At 32.0% G+C, this 26,261-nt stretch overlaps 3 protein-coding genes across 10 annotated transcripts; 2 read left to right on the forward strand and 1 right to left on the reverse strand.

The window, feature by feature from the left end:
- Positions 1 to 11,071: 11,071 nt before the first annotated feature.
- On the forward strand, positions 11,072 to 13,904 carry LOC120275413. Of its 5 annotated transcripts, XM_039281981.1 has the most exons (3): positions 11,072 to 11,594; positions 11,692 to 12,993; positions 13,080 to 13,904. In XM_039281981.1, the coding sequence occupies exons 2-3, from the start codon at positions 12,344 to 12,346 to the stop codon at positions 13,099 to 13,101; spliced, it is 672 nt and encodes a 223-aa protein (XP_039137915.1). In that variant the 5' UTR covers positions 11,072 to 11,594; positions 11,692 to 12,343; the 3' UTR covers positions 13,102 to 13,904. The 5 variants fall into 5 exon arrangements, with proteins under 5 accessions (XP_039137915.1, XP_039137912.1, XP_039137911.1 ...); XM_039281978.1 differs by having other exon boundaries at positions 11,686 to 13,904; XM_039281977.1 differs by having other exon boundaries at positions 11,692 to 13,904.
- A 537-nt stretch (positions 13,905 to 14,441) lies between these two features.
- On the forward strand, positions 14,442 to 17,485 carry LOC120275322. 3 transcript variants are annotated; one of them, XM_039281856.1, is made up of 3 exons: positions 14,442 to 14,664; positions 16,783 to 16,953; positions 17,210 to 17,485. In XM_039281856.1, the coding sequence occupies exons 2-3, from the start codon at positions 16,848 to 16,850 to the stop codon at positions 17,350 to 17,352; spliced, it is 249 nt and encodes an 82-aa protein (XP_039137790.1). In that variant the 5' UTR covers positions 14,442 to 14,664; positions 16,783 to 16,847; the 3' UTR covers positions 17,353 to 17,485. The 3 variants fall into 3 exon arrangements, with proteins under 3 accessions (XP_039137790.1, XP_039137788.1, XP_039137789.1); XM_039281854.1 differs by having other exon boundaries at positions 16,830 to 16,953; XM_039281855.1 differs by having other exon boundaries at positions 16,837 to 16,953.
- A 766-nt stretch (positions 17,486 to 18,251) lies between these two features.
- LOC120275183 (alkaline ceramidase-like) lies at positions 18,252 to 24,323 on the reverse strand. 2 transcript variants are annotated; one of them, XM_039281705.1, is made up of 3 exons: positions 24,082 to 24,323; positions 21,752 to 22,016; positions 18,252 to 19,132 (listed from the first exon to the last, which is right to left on the reverse strand). In XM_039281705.1, exons 2-3 carry the CDS (start codon positions 22,006 to 22,008, stop codon positions 18,619 to 18,621), a joined length of 771 nt encoding a protein of 256 aa, XP_039137639.1. In that variant the 5' UTR covers positions 22,009 to 22,016; positions 24,082 to 24,323; the 3' UTR covers positions 18,252 to 18,618. The 2 variants fall into 2 exon arrangements, with proteins under 2 accessions (XP_039137639.1, XP_039137638.1); XM_039281704.1 differs by having other exon boundaries at positions 18,255 to 19,132; positions 24,181 to 24,323.
- Between the last annotated feature and the right edge of the window lie 1,938 nt (positions 24,324 to 26,261).

The raw sequence follows: 26,261 nt of genomic DNA on the forward strand, positions 1-26,261 counted from the left end.
GAAATTTATATTAGTTTTTGATGATTTGTTGTGTTGCCAGTGCTACACAAACAAATCATGATCAAGAACATGAAGTACAAATGGAGCAAGAAATGAGGATTGGGCTTGAGCAACAAGATCTAGTTCATATAGATTCTGAAAATCAACAACAAATAAATCAAAATTCAAAAATGCAAATTGGGGTACCTCCGCCAATAGTTGCAACGGTGGCAACTAAGGATGCAATTACAAGCTCAGCAGGTTCAATTACTAAATTCAATATATAATCATGTTTATGAATATATAATGCAATTATAATGCTTTTACATATAATGCAGGTCCTTCTACACTAAAATAGAGAGGTCAATCAACAATGAAAGCAGTTCATGCACAGTCTAAGGAAAACCGAAAGCCAATATTTTTTGAATGAATTAAATTAGCCAATAGGACCAGATGATAAGACTTTGAGTGAGTTCAGCAGTTTCTTAGGAACATTGGCTCGAAATTCAACACTTACACCCTTTACAATCACTAATTGGCGCAAAATGACTACAAAAGAGTCATTATGGGAATATATTCAGGTTTATAAGAATCTTACTTGTTTGTTATTTATTTATTTCTTTTCATATTAAACATTTGCTATGTTGTTTTATAATTTGATTAAATGTAATTGTTTGTGCATAAAAAATACATAGTCCCTCAAGAAGGTAAAAAGTGGGTTCTGGCTACTATTGGAGATGATTGGAGAGTATATAAGTGTAGGGTGAAAAAAGAACATTACTATAAGTACAAGACTGATAAGCTTAGAATATTGAAGCGCCCACAACATATTGGAGAAGATAAATTCAAAGAACTTTTGAACTATAAGAATTCAACAAATGCAAAGGTATGTTATTTAAAATTAAATTAAATTTTTTAATTCATACTAAATATTATATCTTATTGATAAGTGTTTGAATGAACAATTTTTTGTTATTATTATTTGCACTTTGCATGTATATTATGAATATATGAGAGATTTATGCTTAATTTGCTTCTGTTTTGTATTTAGGTTGAAACGAATGCACATAGATGAAGAAGAACAAGTTTGAGGTGATTTAAGCCATTTTTAGGCAAAGTATAGAGTTCTTAGAGTGGCTTGAGTGGTAACCTTGCAAACTATATTATTCTCACAAGCATTGTAGTAGATGCAATGTAGATGAGGCACTGTAGCACCCGTAAGCTACAGACAGAGAGGCTTATGAGCAAGCTTACATGCATCCTTACCAGTATTGTGGCACATGTAAGCTACAAATAGAGAGGCTTATGAGCACCCTTATGGGCACTTTAGCACCTATAAGGATGCTAGGGCACCCGATTTTCAGGTTATGAGTGCCCATAAACTAGGGCTTTTAGGGCCATCTTCTTTCTAATCTTTGGATGTTCTTTGGGTGGCGATCTGGAGTGCTTCTACTGCATATCTTCTCCAGGGGAAGAAAACAATAGGGATAGATTAGATGAAGGTTCAAAGCTTCAAGGGAGTTGTTCGTGGAGAGATCTCAATAGTGATATCAGGGAATCTTCGAAGAACTTCATCCATTCAAGGAGACTACGAGTTTTGAGACAGTTTTATTATTCTATTTATGTATTTTATTTCATTTGGATTAAATTATTGTTCTCTAATAATTTTCATGGTGTTTAGGTATAAATGAACTCTAGCGTTTATTTGTTTTGAGACTTGGTTTGTGAACTTTCAATCTTTCATCAACTTTTATAATGCATGTTTTTCATATCTTGGACTATATTGTAGTGAAAACTGAAAGTTTCATATTTGATGTATGCAAGTGAGGAATCGAAAGATCTACAATATATAGACATATATACCACAATTGAAGGGAATTGCGAGTTTGCCTAGAGATATGGCACTTTAGTAATGAAAATTTTCTCCTCGTATTTTCTCCAAGGTACTCAAACCAGGACCGGCCAGGCCAGTTCAACCGGAAAAATTGAGAATTTGCCATGTGGTCAGTCGGGTATACCCCATTGAACCGAGCATGGAAAAACCTGGTGTTAACCCGATGTCCCGGGTCGTTCAACCGAGTCACAATGTTAGGATTTTTTTACAATATTTAATACATTATTATTATTTTCTCATTAAAAACCACAAAATCATATATATATATATATTAATAATAATAATTTTCAATTTATAATTAATAAATAAAATTACAAAATATACAATATATATATATATCATAAACATAACAAAAATTTACATTTTAAAAATAAAATCCATTAATATGTTATTGTAAATACTTTCTAAAAATTTATTTTATTAAAAAAAATAAAACAATAAATGAGTGTAATTTTATTATAAAATATAAAAATAAAATATTCTAACTAAATAAAAATACAAGAAAATTTAAAACAAAATAAAAACTCAATTGTGATCGAGCAAGTTATATAATTTATTAATAAAATGTATATCCATATAAAGGGATAAAAATTAGTGAATTAAATTTCTTATTTATTCTAACCAAATCAACTAATAAACAAATAAATAAATAAATAACACCGAGAGAAGTTCGATAATTATATATTAATATATTAAATTTGTAAATATTTAAAAAAATGTAAAAATAAATGACATAATTAGAAAACACAAGTGTATATAAGGTCATTTATTAATTTAAATATCAAATTTGAGTAGTTTTTTATATTATGATTATGGTTTTAATAATATATTTGCTCATTATTAATTATTTTAATATTTTTTTATATTTTATTATTGACCCCGATTCAACCCTGGTTTGACCCGATCGAACCCAGTAACCCCTGACCCATGAGCTTAGCCGGGTCAATGCCCGGGCCAGGTCTGACAACCTTGATTTTTTCTGAGTGAGTTAGCATTAGGATTCCGCTTGTAATTCAATCATAGGGAGTAAGTTTAACAAGAGATTCCGATTTTACTTCGTATGGGATTAGGAGCAATTGTTTCGAGAGAAAGATTGTCTAGTCCTTTGAACCTATGTTTTCTCTTAAAAGAGTTGATAGAGTATATTGTGGTCACTACACCATAATGTGTCTTTAGCGGCATTTATTTTGTGGCGTTTTTTTCCAAACACCACTATATTTATGACTTTAGCGGCGTTTTTCCATAAACGCCACTAAAAAAATAATTTACCGGCATTTTCCTGCAAGTGCCACTAAAGTACTGTAATTTAGCGGCATTTTTTTGTAAAAAACACCGTTAAATTCTAGATGTTATTAAATTTCAAAGTCATAAAATTTATATTTAGCGGCGTTTTTTACTAAAACGCCACTAAAGTCATAATACTATTAAATTTCAAAGCACAAAATTTATGTTTAGCGGCGTTTTTATAATAAACGCCACTAAAGGAATGTAATTAGTGGCGTTTTTAGAAAACACGCCGCTAAATTCCTGATATGATAAAATTTGAAACTAATAAAATTTATATTTAGCGGCATTTATGACTAAAAACGGCGCTAAAGTTATGATATAATTAAATTTTAAAAGCCAAAAAATTTAGATTTAGCGGCCAAAATTTTAAAATTTATTTTCAAAAACGCCGCCAAAATTTATTTTTTTTGAAAATTCAAAATTTGCGCCGTCTTTTTCGAGAAAATTTGAATTTGGCGCCATTAATTTTAAAATTTTTATTTAGCGCTGTTTTTTAAGAAAAACGCCGCTAAATACCATCAGTTTTTATTTTCTATAAATACCCTTTGATATTGAAAAAAGTGTGAAAATGATACCAAGTTATGATGAAGAAGAAGAAGATGAAGATGAAGAATGTGATGGCGATGATGACGACGCGATAAGAAAAAGAAGAAGAAGAAGAAGAAGATGATGATGATGATGATGATGATGAAGAAACTAGAAGAAGTCTAAGAAGAAGAAGAAGAAACAAGATGTGAAGAAGAAGAAGAAGATGATGATGATGATGATGATGATGATGATGATGATGAAACTAGAAGAAGAAGAAGAAACAAGATGTGAAGAAGAAGAAAGAATAGAAGAAGAAGAAAAAGATGATGATGATGATGATGATGATGATGATGATGAAGAAGAAGAAGAAGAAGAAGAAACTAGAAGAGGAAGAAACAAGATGTGAAGAAGAAGAAAAGAGGAAAAAGTGAAAATAATAATAATTATTATTATTATTAAAAAAGAGAAAAGAGAATAATTTAAAAATAAAGAAAAAAAATCTAAATAATAATAATAATAATAATAATAATAATAATAATTAGAGTAGTTGTTTTTCTTTTTTATAAAAAAAAATCAGGCTAAAAAAATTTACATTAATTTTTAAAATTATTTTTTAAAAACGCCGCTAAAGAACAGATAAACGCCGCTAAGTTAGCGGCGTTTATAAATAAACGCCGCTAATATAATTCGTAAATTAATTATTTTATAAGGTATAAAACACTGCTAAAGGAAATAAAAGCGCCGCTAATTTAGCGGCGTTTATCTTGAAACGCCGCTAATTGCTGGGACATTGCCGACACTATCTTTGGCGGCGTTTTGCCCGACGTTTTCTGAAACCGCCGTTATGGTAATTAGCGGCGTTTAAAAACGCCGCTAAATGTTAAAAAAAACGTCGCTAAAGACCCATTATGGTGAAGTGGTCATATGGTAGTTTGTGTCATCGACGAATGGGACTAGTTACTATTTATCTTTAGAAATGGGATAGTATGTATTATGAAGTCTCTCGGTCTAATCTATTTTGTATTCATTCGATATATCTTGTCAAGTACCTCATTATAGCCCTAAAGGAAATCTATGCTCAGACACCTTTGTCTTATGCGTAATTTTCCCCTTGTCATTTTACGTCATTACTTTTACTTTAGTATCTTTGCTTTAGGCTAAATAATAAAACAAACGTTAGTACTAGTATTTCCTAGTTCCTCATGTGATCGACAACCTTACTTTTAAGCACATTATATTAGTTGATCGGCACATACGCTTGCGTTTTATAGGTGGCATTAGTCCCTATCACCCGTATCAATATTTTAAGTGAATTTACAATTAATCTATTCATAACAAAATATATATATTCAGTTAACGTGGTTTGATGTGTCACTCAAGCTACAAACTTGTGTTGAATGGAGAGAATAAATTAATTGATAATTTGTAGATTACTTGAAAAATTGAAGCGATTACCCTCATGCTTTTGTGATTTAACAATGAAAAAGAAGATACATATTATTTAATTTACAATTAGCAAGTACTAGGCATGGCACAACATTAAGCTATTATATGCACGAATATTCTAAATAATAAATAATAAATAATTTTTTTTTTCAAGTGAGTTTATTAAGTTTAATTTTTCATATGGTCTACACATCCTGTATTCTAGATTCAAATACCATAATTACCCCTTAATATAATTTTTTAAAGAAAACTTTTACGCTTTCATCACCCATACTAATGGAATTATTATAATCATTTGAGATTCTTCCCTTCTTGATTGTCTTCTTCCTTTCTTCCACAAAAATCCTCTTTTATTAAGGCAACTTATTTTACATCTTCCACTAACTCAGCAATGAAGTTAAACTTACTATACAACATTAGGAAGAAGGAGACCAAAAGATATATTGTGAAATTGACAATCCTCATGTCATAGCAATTAATATTAGGCTGTATTTTTTAATTGGTGAGGTCTTAAATGAGGTATGCACCATCCCAACAAGGAGAAGATAATTTATTGGTTGGACAATAACGAAGACTTCCAAATGATGTGTGATATCCACCAATTATTCAAGTAGAAATTATGGATATAAAGGTGGAAAGACTGCTTAAAGGTCAAAGTGATCTCCCACAGTTGTGCGAGTAAATACTGAGTTTTAGTTTCTATCACTCTAACATCACTCAATCTTTCAACACGTAGATCAAGAAAGCAAGAATGTTACCAATTATCAAACTAGTTGATGCTATAATGTATGCTTAGCAATATTGTGTTCCCATGAACCCTTTTAATATTCCTTGTTGGTTGGTGGTTGCAGGGGCGGATGGAGGGGGGGTCAAGGGGGTGCTTGAGCACCCCCTTGGCCCCAACTAATCAATATTGTATACATGTTTATATGTATATTAGAGGGACTTAGGGAAGAGTAGGAAATTGGAAGCTCCCCTCTCTCTTCTCATTCACTCTTTCTTTCTCTATATATATGTATATAAATAATTCATTGAATTTTTATTTTCATTTTGTGTTTGGAACAAAATTAATATTTATTATTTAGATGTTTTATAAATTGGTTTATATAATATAAAAAAAAAAATTTCCTATGTTTAGCTTTCATTTATTACAAATTAGTTTATATAGAATAAAAAATAAAAAAATTACAAATATTTATCAGTTAAATCCGTGATTTTTATTAGTTAGGATATAATATATATATATATATATATATATTTAAAAAAAACAATACATTTTCTATGGATATCCATAGATAAGAAATCTATGGATGTCCAATTATCAGCCGTTAGATCATGATCCAACGGTCGACATAGATAAACAGTAATTACTGTAATAACTACTGTTAATCAATGTTAACGTTAGATCGAGATCCAATTGTTTATAATGAACATCTATAGATTTTTTTTTATCTATGGACATCCATAGAAGAATGATCCTCTTTAAAAAATATTTATAAAAAATTATTGTTTGGCCCCTTAATTTTATATTTTGTCTTGTATAAAAAATTATAAATGTATTATTTTTTTATGTAACAATTGGATCGGCCAAACTACCATAAATATGTCGTTCAACTAATCTAGCTAATTATATTTTTTGAATTGAAGAAACTTCAAAAAAAAAATTTATAATTTTTTATATAAGCACCCCCTTTAATTTGTTTCTGGTTCCGCCACTGGGTGGTTGTGTTTGATTTCTTAGGGTTTGCTTGGCATTATTGCTGATTCTTGTTTTTTATTTTTAATTTTATCTTTTGAAAATAAAATTAATAAAAACATATTGGACACCTTTTTTTATTTTCAAATATTTTGGCAACAATCTTCATATTTACAAGAAAATAAGAAACAACATTTTTTTATGTTTTCAACTAATTTGAAAATGATTTCGAAACCTCTCCTCCAACAATAAAACCCCTCCTTTTCTAGTCTTTTTTCTCTCTCTCTCTTTTTGTTTTTTTATTTTTATTTTTTTAATATCTTTTTTTTACAACTTAATACCAATAGTCTAAAAAAATAATATTTTTTAAAAAAAATTTATTTATAAAAATTTATTATTTCGCATGTTTATATTTTACAAATTGGTTTATGCAATATAAACAATTATTTTTTTAGGAAATATTTGTGAAAATTATTCATTGAGCCCCTAATTTTTATAAACTAAGATATATATATATATATATATATATTTAGAGAGAGAGAGAGAGAGAGGATGTGTCTTCTACGCACGTCCTTAGAATTGAAATATTCACAAGTTAGTTATCAACTATTGGATTGTCATCCAACGTTTGATATACTTCAGCTGAACAGTATTACTATACTTATGAATAGTAGCACGTATAATAAAAAGTGGGATGCACAGTGTTTTGATACAAACCCAGTTAAACTAAAACAAAACCGAAGAACACCATACCAACCCGTTGAGTAGAGGTACAATGCTTAGTTATTGTTGCTAACACTATTCATCAACACATCTCTCCCTATCTCTCTCTTCCTCAACATCTCTCTAACTTTTTAAACTTTGGGGATGAGCTTGTGAACGTCCCAGAGGATGTTTGCTTATATATATGTGTGTGTATGTATGTCTATTTTGAAAAATATTTGTAAAAATTTATTATTCAAGTTATTGAGTTTTTAGTTTTTACTTGATCTCCTAAAAAAAAAATTATGACTACATCTCTATAGCCTCTCGTCCCTTCTCCTTTATTTTATTAAAAATCAGATGAGTTCAATCTAATTATATATGTAATTTTTTTAAGTGAATCCCCAAAATTTTTTTTAATTCTTCGAGTTAGCATACCCTGGATATTGCTTTTGGTTTCGGCACTGACTCTAAGTAAGTTACAACAAATGGCTCTTGTTAGAGATGAAATTGTATCTAAATTATTGAAAGACCATCAACATGTATAAATTTTTTAGTTTCAAATAGTACAATTTTTATTAGATAATTTTTTATCCATACAATATTAGTCTATATTATTAATTTTATTTGATGTTACAATAATGTAAACTAAAATGAAAAATAAACTTTTATAAAAAAATATAAAAAATATGAATTTGAAAAAAATGATTAAAAAACGTCAAAACAATTAATATATCTAAACAAGCTTTTGTTTTAAAAAATTTGACAATAAAACAGAAATAAAGAAAAAACAAAACAAAAGTGAAAAAAAAAAATGTTAAACTACCCCTTAGTTTTTTTGTTTACTTTTGTTATTTTCTATACACTTTTATAAGGTAGTTGCTCACTCTTTTTTTTCTTGATGATCAACGGCATTATGTTTATGGACCATAAGAAGAACAACCATTTTACTTTGGCACATGAGGTGGCGGGTTTGGCTAGGTAACATAATGGAAATGTAATCAGGGCATCTTTAATAGTAGTAATAATTTGGTTCACTGAGTGTATGAAAGGTGGGAGCTCCAAGACCATTGAGAGAGTTTGTTGTCAACAAATTATATTCTTCTCCACTTCTCCACTTTTTTTCGATTTTCCACTCTAGTAGGGATAGAAATATCCTTCTTATCTTCAAAAACTTCGAATTAAAAAAATTTTAAAAAAATCTCAAAATATTATTTTATAAAAATCTGTATAAATTTTTCAATAATGCATTTTAAAAAATATATTTTTGTATATATTAACTAATTGTTTTCATTAAATAATAAAATAGTTTTGTTAGATATATATATTTACTATGAAATGTATATTGTGTATAATTAAAATGATGAGTGAAATAATTGTAGATCACATACCATAGTATAACTATTATGGAAGATTCTCTAGTGGATAAAAGTAATGGATTGATGAGATGGTATAAATATCAAATTCTTGAATAGTTTAACTATTAAAGATGCCCTAATAAATATGCCTTCCCATCATTACTGGCACAAGATGATGAACATGAGATCCAATCGGAGAAAATAGTGTAAGAAGAGGAAGATGCGTTTGCACTTAAAACATATATACATAAGAAAATAAAAGATTTTGTTAGCAATAACTAGTACCTCTATGTAGGTTTTGGTACCACATTAGTGGAGCTCATACATCATACATGTTCATGTCTGAGATGGCAAATTCTAAAGATTTTTGACAAGCACGCGTATGCAATAATTTTGCTAACAAGAACTTTTATAGTTAAATTGATTACTACTATACTATTTATGTATATAAAACAAATTATGAGTGCCTAATTTGTAGTTCCAAAATTCTAGTTCCAACAATACCAAAATTCTTTGAAAAATAGCCTTTTCAATTAATATTGAAAAGGGCAAAGTGGCCATTTTAAACCTTATTTTAGGGATAGAGGTTTTTTTTTTTTAATTCCACTGTGATTTCCTACATTTGCAAAATGAGAAAAAACCATTAGTAAGCCGTTAATGGTGTCATAGTCATTTCAGTCAAAAACTAACTTATATGTCATAAACATATATATAGTTTTTTTTTTAAAGTTTATTAATCTCTCCCAAAATTCTATTGAATAAAAAAACTTAAATGCTAAAAATCAAACAAAATTATATTTAAAAAAATGTTTTTTTATACCACGTGCCTGTTTATTTACATGAATGAACTATCTTTGCTCCACCAAAAAAGAAAAATGTTAACATCGTTGAAAGTTTTTCTTTTTCATAAATTTGAAAAATCATAAAAAAAATGTTATTATTTTTTAAATAAAAAACGACAAGATTGCTTTGTTTTTTTTTTTTTTATTAGGTTTTTTCCATTATAGCCTGCCTTTTTATTTAAATTATCAAAATAACCATACTTGAAATTTATTCATCAAACTAACCATGAAACCATCACATCAACCCCATCTCATCACCCATGTGTTTTTAAAATATAAAATATTAGATTTTTTTTTTTCAAAAACACCCTTTATTTTAAAAAAACACAAAACAAAAATATTTTTACTTTTTAAACCATTTTCTTAAGTTATTATTAATAAATATTTATTATTTTTTTTTATAAAAAACTAAAAAAATAAAATAAATTATTAACTGGATTTATTTTAAAATATATATTATTTTAAAATATATATTATTACTTTAAAAAAAAAATTTAACGGTTTATATATTTTTTTTCAAAAATATATCATTATTATTATTATTATTGCTTTATATATTTTTTTATTTTTAAGTAATAATTATTGTAAAAACACATTTTTTAGATATTATTATTATTATTATTATTAAAAATGGTATGCGTTGATGCACACCATGTAATGACATATATTGATTGCACACCAAGTAGGCTTTAGATGTAGAAAGCATCTGATTCCTCCTATAAAGCTGGTTGTATATGCTTACTTGACAGGAAACAACATGCATTGATTACACACCATGTAGGCTTCAAGATATGAAATGACATGCATTGATTGCACACCAAGTAGGTTTCAGATATAGTAAGAATCTGATTCCTCCTATAAAACTGGTTGTGTATGCCTACTTGATAAGAAATAGCATGCATTGATTACACACCAAGTAGACTTCAAGATAGGAAATGATATGCATTGATTACACACCAAATATGCTTCAGATTTAGAAAGAATCTGATTCCTCATATAAAACTGGTTGTGCGTGCCTACTTGATAAGAAACAACATGTATTAATTACACATTAGGTAGGCTTCAGCTATAGCAAAAATAAGATTCCCCTAATAAAGCTAGTTGTGCATGCCTACTTGGAAAGAAACAACATAAATTGATTATTCACTAAGTAGCCTTCAAGTGTAGAGAGAATCCAAGGCGTAGATAGAATCCAATTACACTTACATGATAAGAAATGACAATGGCACACCAAGTATATCTCAATTATAGGGGGAATCTTATTCCTTCACAAGGTAGGCAAAACTCCATGTATATATATCTCTCCCTCCTTTCCATCTTCATCAGCTCTTAAGCTTGATCTTTCTTTCTCTTTTGCATAACCATCACCAGCTTGAGGGCATCCATCGGATGAGTTTTAAAAGTTGAGTATTAATAAAAGGTTAGTAGACATTTGTTAGATATACGATACATAGTTTATAATAATTATCTTATATGTTTTTTTCCCAAACCGGCATTCTCTTACTTTGCTTTCAAGATGAGTAATACAGAGGTAGCAGTGATTGTTTATTGGGGTGGTTGTTTACAAGAAACAAATTAAAGACCTTCATATTCTGGGGGCTATAAACAATAATTAGGGTTAACATCGGCAGCACTTTGAGTGCGTTGCAAGAAACGATTGATGCTGCTATTAACTTCAACTTGAGCCATAACTATATGAACATCAAGTGTAGATGGCCTATAAATCGTGGTACTAGTACTATAATTAATATTGATAGTGATAGAGCAGCATCATTAATGTTGAGGTTGCATACCCCAATATTAAACGTGAGTGAAGGAGGACTGTGTGTAATCCCAACCACTACATACACTATGGACACTTTGTAAGTTTGTGAACCTTTCACCTAATAAAAATATATATGTCATTTTCTGGTCCTTTGTCTATAATACATATGTTTTGGTTTTCTTTGTAAGCTTCAGCGGTGCGCCACTGATAAATAATGAAGTTGGAAGCTCCAGTGGTCATCAGCATTGAAGATGTAATGAAGATCCTATTACACCTGCAAATGAGGCTGATAATGTTGAGTTTGAAGCCCCTACAAATGACAACAATGATGATCACAGTGATGACTATGATGACAATGATGATGATGATGATCACAACAATGATAACAGTGATGATGAAGATGAAAGCAGTGATGATGATGCAAGTTTACCCACTGATGTGCAAGAAGGTGTAATAGCAGAAGATGCCATACACGCAACCACCTCAAACATGGAGCAAGGGGCAAATGTGGCCTCACATGATTACACACAATTTGAGCCTATCTCTGGTATGTCAACAACAGATGACTGGTACAATGCAACAGAAATAGATGATGTAGAACCGCATATATCAACCGGAGATGAAGAGTCATTAAACTTCAATGATTGGGTTGGTCGTATGTTTAATTCAAAAGCACAATTAATAGGCTTGCTGAGTTGCTGGTCTATAATAAAAGCAGTTACATTTATTTGTGTAAAGAGCAATAAATCCATGCTCACTGTAAAATGTGCCAGTTCATATTGTGATTGGCACCTTCATGCTTCAGTTTCATCTAGAACATCTCTATAGGCTGTGAAAACTTGTCCGATGCGACATAGTTGCACCAATGAAAGAATCCAATCTGACAATCGGCATTGCACAAGTAAACTGATATGTGAATTAGTGTTATCAACATTAAGAGCTAATTTAAGCCTTAGCATAGCACAAGTACAAGCAATGGTGAAAGACATGTACCATGTTGATGTCGGTTATACAAAGGCTTGGAAAGGGAAGAATAAGGCTCTCAAACGTATATTCGGATCATGGGAGCAGTCTTATGCTGAATTGCGGATGTATTTTACTGCTTTGACCATCTCCAACCCAGGTACTATTATTGACTTTGATTCTGAATGGGGTCCTGGATGGGAGCGTTTGAAAAGGGTATTTTGGTCTTTTGGGCCATCTATAATTGGTTTCAATTCTTGTCATCCCGTTCTCTCAGTAGATGGGACATTTTTGCATGGGAAATACAAAGGAACTCTATTAATGGCTACAGGGGAAGATGCTGAAGATCACATATTTCCTTATGCATTTGCTATAGATGAAGGTGAGAATAGAGAAAGTTGGTTATGGTTTTTACATAATGTATACAAAACATTAGATCCTACTCGTCCTATATGCATTATCTCTGACAGATTCAGAGGTAATGTAAATGTTGTTCGTGATGCTTTCCCTCCACAATACGGCCATGTTCATCGGTACTATTTGCGACATCTTACTGATAATTTTTTACAACTTTGCAAAAGCAAATCTGATGCTGATCTTTTTTGGAGGGCGTCAACAGTTGTTTCGGCACAAAAATTTGAAGAGTTGAAGAACATATTGACCGAAAGATATCCAATGTTTGTTGATTTCTCCTCATCTATTGGGCCAAGAGAAATGTGGACAATGGTGCATGATAATGGTAGACGTTGTGGACGCCACAACACTAATTTATCAGAAAGTTTTAACTCAGTTCTCAAAGGTGCTCGTGGTTTACCGGTAAGAGCTCTTGTATCATCCACTTTCCATTGTACTATGATGTATTTTTTTAAAAACTGTGAGCGTGGACTTGCTATGAATCAAACTTTGACAAAAAAGCAAGAAGCAAGGATGCATGATGGTATTGAGAAAGGCCGATATTTAAGCGTTCGACGCTTTAATGATAATGAATTTCAAGTTACAAAATGTGTTAATGAGGATACAATTGATTATAAAGTAGTCCTTAATGGAATTCATTCAACATGCACGTGCAGATTTATGGTTGCTCGCCGATTCCCATGCATACATGTTTTGAAAGTATGTAATGCTACAAATGCAAATATTAACCCATATGTGTTGTGCCCTCCTTGGTATATACTCTAGGCTCTTATAGACAGACCTATGCTCCATGTTTTCATCCAGTACCGAGTTCACAGTTTTGGCAATCTGTTCCTGGACCAAAGATGGTTCCACCTGTAGGACAATGGACCACCGGTCGACCAAAGATCAGACGTAGACACATGCACATGGATCGAAACCCTGATCCCAGCAAACATAATTTATGCTCTTTATGTAAATAAGCTGGACATTATAGAACTACTTGCCCAACACGGGGTAGAAATATGTAATGTGATGAATGTATTTTGTATTTGCACTTGAATGCAATTATTGTTTTCTAAACTACAAATAAGTTATTCAATCAAAATAATAATAATAATATCTAAAAAATGTGGTTCAACAATAATTATTACTTAAAAATAAAAAATATATATAAAGCAATAATAATAATATATTTTTTAAACCGTTAAAAAAGTTTTTTTTAAGTAATAATATATATTTTAAAATAAATCCAGTTAATAATTTATTTTATTTTTTTGGTTTTTTATAAAAAGAATAATAAATATTTATTAATAATAACTTAAGAAAATGGTTTAAAAAGTAAAAATATTTTTGTTTTGTATTTTTTTTTAAATAAAGGGTGTTTTTTTAAAAAAAAAAACCTAATATTTTATATTTTAAAAACACATGGGTGATGAGATGAGGTTGATGTGATGGGTTCATGGTTAGTTTGGTGAATAAATTTCAAATATAGTTATTTTGATAATTTAAATTAAAAAAAAAAAAAAAGGTTATAATGGAAAAAACCCCTTTTTATTATCATTATAACTTTTCCCAAAACAAAAAATGGTGGCCTGCCAGATTTCGAATACGGGCCGGGCCGTGGTGGCCGGCGTGTTCACGACCCTTCGAGACGGAGTTTCAAGCCAAAAACCTTCAGCGAGAGGCTAGAGTTGAGATTGTAGACAACGCTGGTTCTTGGTTCTTGGTTCTTGGTTCTTGGTGTGGTGGTCTCTTGAGATTGAGGATTTTCAACTGGTCTAAACTTGGGTTGCAATCACCAACCAATTGTAAATCTTCCTCCTTTCCCCTCTTTTTTATCAAAGTTTAAATCTTTTCATATCATTTGTGTCATCTCTTTTAGCAACACAGTCCATTATTATGTTTTTCAATTTGTTCTTCAATCCTTTTGTTTCACTGTAGTTCCAACTTCTAATGTGTTGCTACTGTTTTCCATATACATTTTTTGCTTAGCTTTTGGGTTCCTCCATTGTTCCAATCTATTGTGCCTGTTTTTTTTTTCTTTTCATTTTGCTTTTTAATCTATCTACCTTATTGTTTGTTTTTTGTTTGTTTATCTATCTAGACTCCTGGGAAGAATTTTTCCTGAGAGGTGTGAGAACTTCCACAAAGTGGGAAATTTAGCATTTTTTTTAATAAAAATGAAACCTTATAGATTTGTTTTTTGAATGATTATTTGAATATTTGTGATTGATTGATGCAAACATCTGGAAATGAAAGTTGGTTATTAGAGCTTACTAGATGTTAGGTTCAGAATGTATGCTAAAGAATACAAGGCATTTTTTTTTTCATTGAACTTCAAGTTGAGAGGTTACAAGGTGAAGCAAGATTTTTTTATGGATTTTTTTTTTCTGCATAAAGGTGAGAACCTAACAAGTCTCTTGAGCATATAATGCTAAATTATCTCAAATTCTCTTTTGATTGAAACCAATCCAATATAGTTTGTTGACATCTATCTACCTTGTATTTTTTGTGTCATGTTCTTGGAAAAATTTCCCTAAAGTGTAATTAATCTATTAAAGAGAGCTCTGAACAATAGGAAATTTAGTATTTTAATAAATTAAACATTAAAGTTTGTTTTTTCCTCAAACAGTTTATATGAATATTTGTAAATGATTGTTGCAAATCACTAGAAAAGGAGTCTCAATTTAGACTGTACGCCAAATAGTAGACTTTTTTTTTTCCTGTTGAATTTGAAGTTGGGAGATTGCGAAGTGAAGTTGAGAATGTAACCTGTCTTGTTTGATGAAATAGCATATAAGCTCTACTGCCCTTACTGAAAAATTCTCCACTTCAGCTTTGTACCTTATCTATAAAATTCATGCAAAACATTTCAACCGTAATAAGTTCCTTTCGTAGAGTAGCAACTTTATCAATCTTGAATGTCACTTTTGTCCTCTCTCTGTAATGGTGCATTCACAGCTCTTACACATGAGCAGTGTAAAAATGCTACTATATCATTTTGGTAATTTAATTTTCAACTTTTGATAAATTGTTCTCCAATGGTAGGCATTAGAGATAATTGCTATTAACTATAGGACTAGCTTTGTCCCTCATGAATGTAGTAGATATTCAAGATTATTTTGCTATGGTATTTGCTGCCTAGTTATCATCTAGGTTCATGGTTTTAGTTAATTACTTGTTTTGATTTTCCTCTCCTTCCTAAATCTAATTGGTTTTGGTGTTCTCTTTCAATTAGTGGAAAGCCTCAATGCTGATATTCTTCTGAAAATATAATCCAATATTTGGAATGCTAGATCTTGAATTAGTGATTCTTCCCCTTTTCAGCACGTATCTTCTGTTTACGGCGCTTGAAATTACTTTAAAAACTGAGTTTCTTAAAGATACAGATTTGTGCATGTCAGATACACGGATGGGATGGCCATATTGACAGTATGGTCTACTGTACAACTCTAATTGTGAATGTTCTGTGTATGATTTAAAAAATATATATACATACATTTATATATATATATATATATATATATATATATATGTTTGTTTATTTATTTATTCAGTTTATCATTTTTTACTTTGAATGGATTGTGTACACTAAAGACGGTAATTTTGGCAGCTTCTCTTTAGCTTTGGATTAATTGAGAGATTATCTTCAAAATTTATATACTGAAATTCTTACTCAAAATCAAATATTTTGACATCCCATTTATATTGCATTTAGGCTGCAGGTAAAAATCACTAAAATCTTATCTAGGTTTTGTTGAGCTGTGGTTTCCTGACACTTGAGCGAATAATTTATTTTACCAATTCCATCGTCTTCTTTTTGAACCGTACGCATTTTACTTGTGATTACTTGTGATTGTATCCAGAGTTCGATCGAACAAATTTTGTTTACCTTAAAAATAAGAGTTGTATTTTCTTGTTACAAGGATTTGGTTCTTGGAAAGGTTTTCCTCAATGGCAATAATGCATTTAGGTTGCAGATAGTTGAACAATGGTCGGCTCATTGGACTTGCATGCGTTCATTACTAGATCTCGTGTGCTACAGCTCTACAGGCAAGCCTTAAGGATTGCCGGCCGGGCCCCTTCCCAATCAAGAGGTCAAAACTTCTTTACCCCTTTGGTTTTGTTTGTTTCAAGGATGGGCATAAAAAAAAAAAAAAAGAACATGATATTCACATTACTAGGATTATCTCATACTGATTTTAATGCAATCATAGTTTGGTGATGTATTTTAATTCTAACCTTTGACTTGGTTGGAATAATTAGTGAAACATAATTGAATTAATTTTTGAGCTTTAAACTGTTAATAGGACAATGAGAATGCTTAAATTAGCTGATATATGCATCTTGCAGATGAGTTGAGGCAGATGATGAGGCAAGAGATGGAGAAGAACCGTCACTGTAATGATAAACAAAAGATTCGATTCTTGATTAGCGATGGATTACAAAGAATAAAAGATCTGGATGAGATGCTTGATATGCAGGGTCATAGCTAACTGACTTAAACATTTATATTCCATGATTGTATCATGCACTTTTATACGACGAAGACCGGGGATTTTCGTAAGAGCTTGGATTTGTGATTAGCTTTATTTGGAGGATGTTTTCTCGAGCATTTGCTTCGATTAATTTGTTTGTGCATCCTTTGCGGATTGGCAGTGTGTTCGATAGTTTTTTCGGCTAGTTTTGCTGACAATCATCGAAAACTCGGACTTAAATTTTAATGTGAGTTTAGGGTAAAGCTTATGGTCTTCAGAGAAGTTGAGGAATTCACTTGGCTTCTAAATTTTAAAGATGTGTTTATTTTTCTTGAATAAATAATCTTGATTTGTTATTGCTGTTCAAAGCATTCAAAGTAGTATTATTGTCTGAGGTATGTGAATTACTTGATACTGGAATTTATCTTCTCCTGGTTAATTTATTGACTTTGATTAATTTTTACCACAATTTAAAAACCCCACAATTTTTGGGGAGCAAATGCAGACATCAATCATAATTTTTCTTTTTTCTTTTTCTAGTTGAGCTTTCTTAAAAAATAGAGGATGAAAATCCACAATTAGCATGGAATATATCAAAGTGTTCATTTTGGCCTTTAAACCTTAAAAGGGTGTTACTTTGATCCTTACATTATACAAATATATTCACCATAGTTTATTTTTGTCATTAAATGACACAAATTTAGTCAATTTGATCCTTGAGTGATGAAAAAATAAATTAAAAAATAAAATAAAATAATCCATGAATACAATACAGTGTCATACCAACAAAGGACTCATATCATCTGAGTAATTAAAAATCAACTTTCTTTTTATAATTTACATGCCAAAATGATAATTTTTTTTTTTTTTTGGACACAGACCAAAACTAACACTTTTAACATATTTCAAGTATCAACTGTGCACTTTAACCAAATTAAAAATATCATCCTTCCTTCACTTTCCCTTAAGCACAATAAACAGATCTCCAGCCAGGAAACATAACACAAATGCTTTCATACATCACTTGACATGTCTGATCTGTAATCTCACTGTATTAAGAAAATATCAAAACTATTTCATATACTTTAAATAAAAATGACACTACATAATACATATCAAACCAAAACATGAAAATCATGCACAACATATGGTACAAGTGTCAAGATTTTATGCTGAAAATAAATGAAAATCTGTCGAACAATCTCACTGTTGAATGGCCAGCTTTCATGCCAAAATAAATAATTGCACAAAACATAGCAAAACAAAACCAAAATGATATCTTCACTATTGCTTCTTCGGTTTTTTAATCTTCACATACGGGAAAAACCCGAACAGATGGACAACTTTGGGATTCCATTCTAATTGTTGAGCACGACAAAACATTAAGAATGTGTTGGCAAAATACGAATTGAATCCCATAAGTACATGCCACCACGCATGACCTTGTGGATAGATATACCAATTCGTAAGTTGCCTGCAAAAGAGACGGTCAAGTGACCAGCATAAGCTACCGAGACTGATTGTTGCCACATAGAGTTTTGCAAGTCGTCTAGCAGCTATGTCTTTTGTGTGTATGTAGTACTTGTACATCCGAGGTATGCACAAGAGGCAAAGCCCTATATAATGCAGTTTAAATACTATACCAAAGCGCACCAATGCATGGACAATGGCAAAACCAGCACCATAAAGAAACAAGAAAGTCGGCATTGTACTCCTATAATGCCAGTCAGGTGAATAGAGGACGTAAATGTATAGAAGCATCTCCCACACCATTGGTGTTTCATCGCCTTGTTGTTGTCTGAAATTGGAGTCAGATATGATTAGAGGGATTCTAAAGGATAAATTATATATTTAGCAACAATGGGAAAGCTCAATAAGCACATAAACAGAGATTACATAATGATACATAATGGCCTAGATTACAAAAAGACAAGGATGAATACAACTAAAATTAGCTCAATTTGTGAGTTATATCATTTAAATAGTTTATGATCACCAATTCTAAATGACTGAATGCATTCAATACAGTTATAGGTGTCACTGCGATTTCATTGCTATTTGGCATTGAATGCAAAACAAGCTGATAGGAAACATGACTACAATTTGCCCAGAGTATCTTCAGGGAAAACAAAAATAAGAGGTAGCTACTGTTTTTTGAGAAAAACTTAGAGTTGGACAGCAATTTAAGGTTATTCCTTGAAAATGAAGGAAGCGCTTGACACACAATTGTAAGAGGTACAATAAATATAGATTGTGCTGTTGCAAATGTTCATGTCCTTTTTCTTCAATAAAATCACCGATGCTCCCCACAAGTATCAGAACTGTAAGCAATGTGAAACAGCCGTGACACATTTATTTGAGGAAACGAGAGTATTCGTGACACATTTCAGAAGATGTCTGTAGCTTCTTTTGTCTCGATCTTGAAATATGAGTAGATTCTTCTAAATGGAGCATCACACTTGTATTGATACATTCAAATTAAGAATATTTTGGTAAGAGTTAGCTCATAGCCTGGAAAAAAATAGACTCTCTTTACCACTCTTCTGATCTAGAAATTCCTCATTTTCACTTTAATGCCTCTAAGCATCTGTATGAAGAGGCATAATATTTATACACAGCACTAATCAATGATATGAAGATAAAACTAATAATTTTAGAGGGTTAAAAAGTCTAAATGAGATCAAACTTATGAAATTAGAAAACTAAATTGCTTAGAAATAGAAAATGTATTAGTCAAAAGACAAACTGTTCAAGCTCACTAGTAACAAATACCAAGAGAATGCTTAAACAAGCCTTCCCTAGTGCTGCAAATAAGTCATATCTTATATGTGGGGTTACATATGAAATCATGATATGACTCTACTCACCAAACTATATTAATATAACTTGTAAACTAACTTGCAAATACGTCTATTGGCATGAAACTTAATTAAAATAAAGGAGTATGTAAAATGCTACCAAACTTCACCAGAAGCTCACCAACGCAAACAGTGTGATCATGGTTAGAGAGCCAAAATTTGTGTACATGCATGCTAAAACTTGCTGCATAATTGACGCAAGAGTTACTCACCATACACACACCAGGTAGACAAGTTGACATTTTTGGCAGCCTTCTATCAGAGGTTTTAAAATCCTGTCCTAGAAGAAAGATCTCTTGAAAAAATATGAAATGGGTCTGACTTGAGGTTCCTCCTAGGCTGTTTCAGGCAAAAGAGAATCCACGGAGACATTCTGTTCTTGCTAAAATTTGATGTTTGTACTCTCTTTCAGAGCTCCTCATCCTTTTCTCGTTACTTACCTTCTATTGTTTCCTTTCTTTCCTCCTCCATTCCCTATTCATATAATCCTTTCTTACATTATTTTCTTAAATAAACTTTTTTTTTCTTTTTTAATTCCTTAATCCTCAAATCAATTGATGATGAGGGCTTTTCTAATTAAATAAATATCATCATAATTTGATTGGATGTCCCAAAACCACACATGGAGAAGGTAATTAGCACAACGAATTGGAATTTATTAGTATTGTATTAAACTAATAAGAATGATCCAATTAGGATACAGATTGTGTTTACCAAATTAGCATGTTACCATGCCTGAAATAGCTAAGTGATGCATTAACTTCCAAAACAAAGTTACGTTAATAAGTGCAATAAAATCCAATCATGATCATTTGGCATAACTAGGGCTGATCAGAAGTAAATAGGAACAGTTCAATCAGAGATCGTATAAATTTGATGAAGTATTAACTAATCAGCAAGCAGACTGACAATCTTAGTTACCTACTATAGGCTGCCAATAAAGATTTATTTTGATTTATATATATATTGAATACGTCAACTGGGGACGTTCTATGAACGTCCGCAGTTGGGGAAAAACTAGTGATAGAGAGAGACAGAGAGAAATGAGAAATGGGTATATCAACAGTATCAACAACACAACAACAGCAACAGTGTCAAAGGGTTCCCCCGATGTACTACTATTTATAAGTACAATAACACTATTTATATAAACAGTGCAGCCTGGATGAGAAACACTGCTTCACTGTACATGCTATTCTAAAGACCGTTGGATTGGAACAAATGGAATGGGATACAATATCAACACAAGATAAAAACAACATAAATAAATAAAGTACCTAAACAAATGGCATGGAACATAAAGATATCATGTCCTTAATTAATATCATTTTCTTTTGCATTTACATATTTATATAAATTGTTTTGTTAATATTTTAATTATTTGAAATCAGTTGAAACAGTCTTCAAACAAAAAGACCAAAAAATTAAAAAAAAATTTTATGCCTCGTTGCTAAGTTTGAACATAATTTACAGGTGCATTAATCAGAACAACAATATGTTGCAAAATAATAGACACAATAATCAACGCATGGATTAAGATGAATGAATGAAAAGCTTACACATGTTGTAGTGTGGCATGGAATAACATGCTCCCAATGGAAAGTATCATATTAGATATGTGAAGAACGCTAAATCTTTTCTCAAAGCGTTGCCTCATAGCATTTATCAGGCCAATGAGAGCCAAAAGAATGCAGGGAATATTTGAAATAGTGTTGTAATACTCTGCAATATATGACGAATGGGTGTAATTTTTCTCACACCACTCAGTAGAGGATGTCACAGGCCCCCAAAAGCTTGATGCCATTGTCTCTGACATTTCTCCAGCTGCGAAAAATTGAACCGAAGTTTTGGTTTAACAGCAATCAGATACAAAACTGCAAAAGAAATGTTCTGCTATAGAAAGTATGAGAACCTGAAACGCATATAATAATTGTATGAAATACAAACTCAGGATAAGAAGTAATTAGAAGAAAAATATTTATATTTTTATCTGGTTGAAGCTACATGATTGACTCTAGAGTGGGGTGGATTGTTGGTTATCTTCAATAGCACATAAAAAGGTATTATTTTATTCAGGTACAAGGAGAATATGTATATTGTTACTTGAGTTTTACCTAATAAAGCACGAATTATCGGAGACCAAGTTGGGTTCTACTAATCGAAGTTTCCAGAAGGGTAGGTTTTCCTGGTTTGTGGACCTCATGCTTACATCTAACCTGGTGTAAATCAAAAGTTAGATCCACTAACTAATGAAGACAGTTCCACCTTACCCAATTTTGCATTTAATAAGCATGGCCATTGCAGGCTGAAATTTTCCTGCAATAAAGAAAGCATGAACTATTGTAGCACAAAAGGGTATTTCATGGTCAGTACAAAAAGATTCCTTTCCGGCGCGTTTAGGTACCATAATAGGTGGGATTTTTGTTGAGGTGGATTATTAGTCAGAATCAACAGGCCTAAAACATCCATACCTCACAAAGCATTTTGCTCAAAGGCAATATAAATTGTTAGGTCATTGTTCAGACAACTGATAAAGCATATTCTTCGCATTGTGAATTCATGCATAACCAGCTTGTCAAAAAATGGATAATTCAAGAATTATTCGCATATTCTTGTGGCTTAATATTTTCATACTTGTAATTAATGTGTATCAGTTTCTACATTAATGAACTCATATTAATGAACTGAGACTTATTATCTCAATTAGATTTGCTAAAATAAGCTATAGATCTACTGTTTTGCTGAAGCACTTATAAGCTCTATTTCATTAGATTGACGTTCAATCTGATAAAACTTCATATTGTCACTTGTTCCACTCACAATTCAAATTAATGAGAAGGAATGATTACTCTTAAGAAAAAAACAAATAACTTCAATCCATTACTGTCTTAAACTTTATATCAAGATCATTAATAAGGTGCCATTATTGTGGATTCTCAATGACAGACATCTTCCAAAACTTGCTAAATTATCAAAAACATCAGCCACTAACATCGGCCACTACTCTTGCTACATGCCTCTATAAAACAAAGGGTCACACATGAGCTTTGATATTAGTGAAATACATGATCCATACATAAAAACGTGTACAAAGTCAAGTTATTTCGTAAGTCACTAATCTCAAAACAACCCACATGTGGAATGACGAACTCCTCACAATATTTTTAAAAGAGCTCCTTTTAGAATTTTCATCCAGGGTTTTCTTTAGCTAATGTACAACCCATAAACAAATAAATGACAAAAATTCCAAAAGGAGCTCTGAGGTCATCATACATACACTAATTGCTTTGAAATCAGTGACTTTAAGCTTATCAACTAATATCAAAACAATCCACCTGAAGTAATATTTTCTGAAACAACCTTTACTTTGAATTTTTGTGCCAGAATTAAAAGTTACACACTAATATCTTCAAGATTAGTGAAATATAGGACTACTATAGAACAGAAGCATTATTTAATTCAAAGAAACCTTAAATTCGCTAATCTGTAAACAACCTATGTATGTATTGTGTAATTATCTCCTCTTAATAACATTTTCAAAGAGCTCATATCAGAAACGTTTTCAACTTCATCATACCATAAATTGGATTGCTCTAAAAATTACACACTTAAGTTATAGTTATACACTTACACTTGTCCTGTAATTCACCAATTCCAAAACAATACTTCCAAAAACATCTAATGAAATGCAGACAAGATTGTGCCAATTTCAAACCAATCTATCTCAAATTATCAGAGCGCACATTCAATAAAATTCTAATTGACACTAATATTCTGAACTCTGCAAAATCAAACTTCAGAAGAAGAAGAAGAAGAAGAAGACAACATCAAATATTAACAAAAATCAAAATTAAAAAGAAAAAAGAAAAAAAGAAAAAAATGATCTTACATTAATGAAAGACATGACCTTGAAGAGTAATAACCAATGATGGCCAAGAATGAATCAGATGAAGAATCATAGGGATTTAGGGTTTGAGATAGTACTCACGAGTTGATCAGCGTATGATGGAGGATCTCAGGGGACGTACAATGGAGGAGGATCGAAGGTTGGAGCTTGGGATGAGATTGGAACGGGAAAGAAGGACAGAAAGAAGAAGAAGAAGAAAAAGAAGAAGAAGAGAATCCAACACCCCAAATCCTCCTCAGGTTCTCCAAAGGTTCCAAAAACAATAGCTTTATATAGCATTGGATAAAAAGACTTTACTGTCCCTGTCAATTTATGTTATGACCAGAAACACCCCCTAAAGAGCAATGCTATATCAGCCGAAACACTCTCCCCAATTCATCATCACCCGAATGATGTGGAGGGTCCACGTGTCACCAGCCTTCTATCCTAATCACCCATTTTCCAAAAGTAAAAGCAAAGCTCTAAAACAAACAATTATTTTCCCCCACCGGCTTTTTCATCCTCCCATAGCCAGCCACCATCACACCAATGGCGCCGTCGCGCCCAACACCACCGGCACCGTCGCCGTCGCCGCCGCCGCACACAACTGATGGACATTCCTGTTGTCATTATTCCTTGTTTCATCATTCTCGTCACCTTTAAGTAGAAGAAACCCTAGTTTATTTCTTGTTTTAACTAATGGATCTGTTTTTATTTGGCTTAATTTTGGGTTTTTGCGGTGTAGTTTCTTGTGTGGATGATTCATCGGCACTAAAGTCGAGGGTGTCGGCGAACGGACGAGCGGGTGTGACTATGGCGGTGTACTTAGCGGCGAAACTAGAGTACCTGACATCGGGGGTTCTAGAGTTTGCGAAGAACACGAGCAAGGATATGCAAGTTAAGCATAAAGGTCAATCTTTTCTTATTATCAGTGATTATTACCTTTTCATTGTCCGTTAATTTTGTCTATTTTTATTTGTTTGATTCAACATGAACATGTCACTTTAGAGGTCCACCTTGAGCTATTGCGTTCTTGCGAATGAGTTATATATACACAGACAGCATTGATCATTGCATGTGATGTGGACTAATTCAAACCCACGTAGTACCCCACTTTTCACATCACACCCACTATCTCCTTTTGCACCCACGATCTTGAACACGTGAAATATTTACGTAATTGTAAGCATACATCTATAAATAGCCTCCCTCATTTGAAGACAAGGGGGACTTTTTTGGGGAGAGAAAGACTAAAGGAAGATCAACGTTTATTCTCTACTGACTTAGTCATCAGAGTGTTTGTGGGGAATACTTCCCACATTGCTACAGGTCTAGGCATCTGAAGAAGGAAGAGACTCTAACTCCCTTTGTTCGACCTCCAAATTCGAAGCTCTACAAGTTCTAGGTCCCCTACAAATTCACTGTTGTATTGAGGCAACAACAGTTGGCGCCGTCTGTGGGGAAGATCAAAAGGCCATCACACAAGCTTACCTTCGTGTAGTCTCTTCAATCTACGCTAATGCCACCAAAGAAGTCCCAGACATCACGCTCTCAAATGGCTACAACTCAAGATGAAATGATTCCTCAAAGTGAAAACCTTCAAGAACAATTAGAAGTTCCACCTGAGCCCTCAAGAGATACAATACCAATAATTCCTTTAAGCGAATATGAAGCGCTTAGAAAGAAGTTCGATGAAAATAACATGAAGTTGGATGATTTAATGCACTTTTTCCAACAAGCTCTACCTTAAGCAACACTCCCATCCAATCTATATCATAAGGGAAAGCAAGCTATGGAACAATAAGAGCAAGGTGATCCACATCCTCATAACCAAGAGAGGGTTGAACCTTCACTAGCCGGAAAAAATGTAGAAAAAATCCAAGAGGTGGTAGAAAGCACATACAAAGGAGAATCAAGAGCATTTGAGAGAGATGCAGAGGAATCTACCTTTAGCATAAAGGAGACAGCTGATCTAAAAAAGATGATTGAACAGGTACTGGAACAAAAGAAGCTGGTTCCTACTGAGGAAACACCACAGAGAAGTAAGGTACCTTTCGTCAAGGAAATCATGGTAAAGCCTACCCAAAAAGGTCAAGATGCAACAGCTAACAACTTATTCTGGAAAGGGTGACCCTTATGACCATATGCAAAACTATGAGGCAGTGATGCTCCTCCATGGATGG

This window comes from Dioscorea cayenensis, chromosome 14 (assembly GCF_009730915.1).
Source record: "Dioscorea cayenensis subsp. rotundata cultivar TDr96_F1 chromosome 14, TDr96_F1_v2_PseudoChromosome.rev07_lg8_w22 25.fasta, whole genome shotgun sequence".
Lineage (NCBI taxonomy): Eukaryota > Viridiplantae > Streptophyta > Magnoliopsida > Dioscoreales > Dioscoreaceae > Dioscorea > Dioscorea cayenensis.

Excerpts from the sequence above, each read along its gene's own strand:
- LOC120275413 (XM_039281978.1), top strand. The coding sequence starts at position 12,344 with ATGCGACATAGTTGCACCAATGAAAGAATCCAATCTGACAATCGGCAT.
- LOC120275322 (XM_039281856.1), top strand. The coding sequence starts at position 16,848 with ATGGTCGGCTCATTGGACTTGCATGCGTTCATTACTAGATCTCGTGTG. Across the intron at positions 16,954-17,209 it reads GGCCCCTTCCCAATCAAGAG|ATGAGTTGAGGCAGATGATG; the intron begins GTCAAAACTTCT and ends TGCATCTTGCAG.
- LOC120275183 (XM_039281705.1), bottom strand. The coding sequence starts at position 22,008 with ATGTCAGAGACAATGGCATCAAGCTTTTGGGGGCCTGTGACATCCTCT. Across the intron at positions 19,133-21,751 it reads CATGCCACACTACAACATGT|ACAACAACAAGGCGATGAAA; the intron begins GTAAGCTTTTCA and ends CTCCAATTTCAG.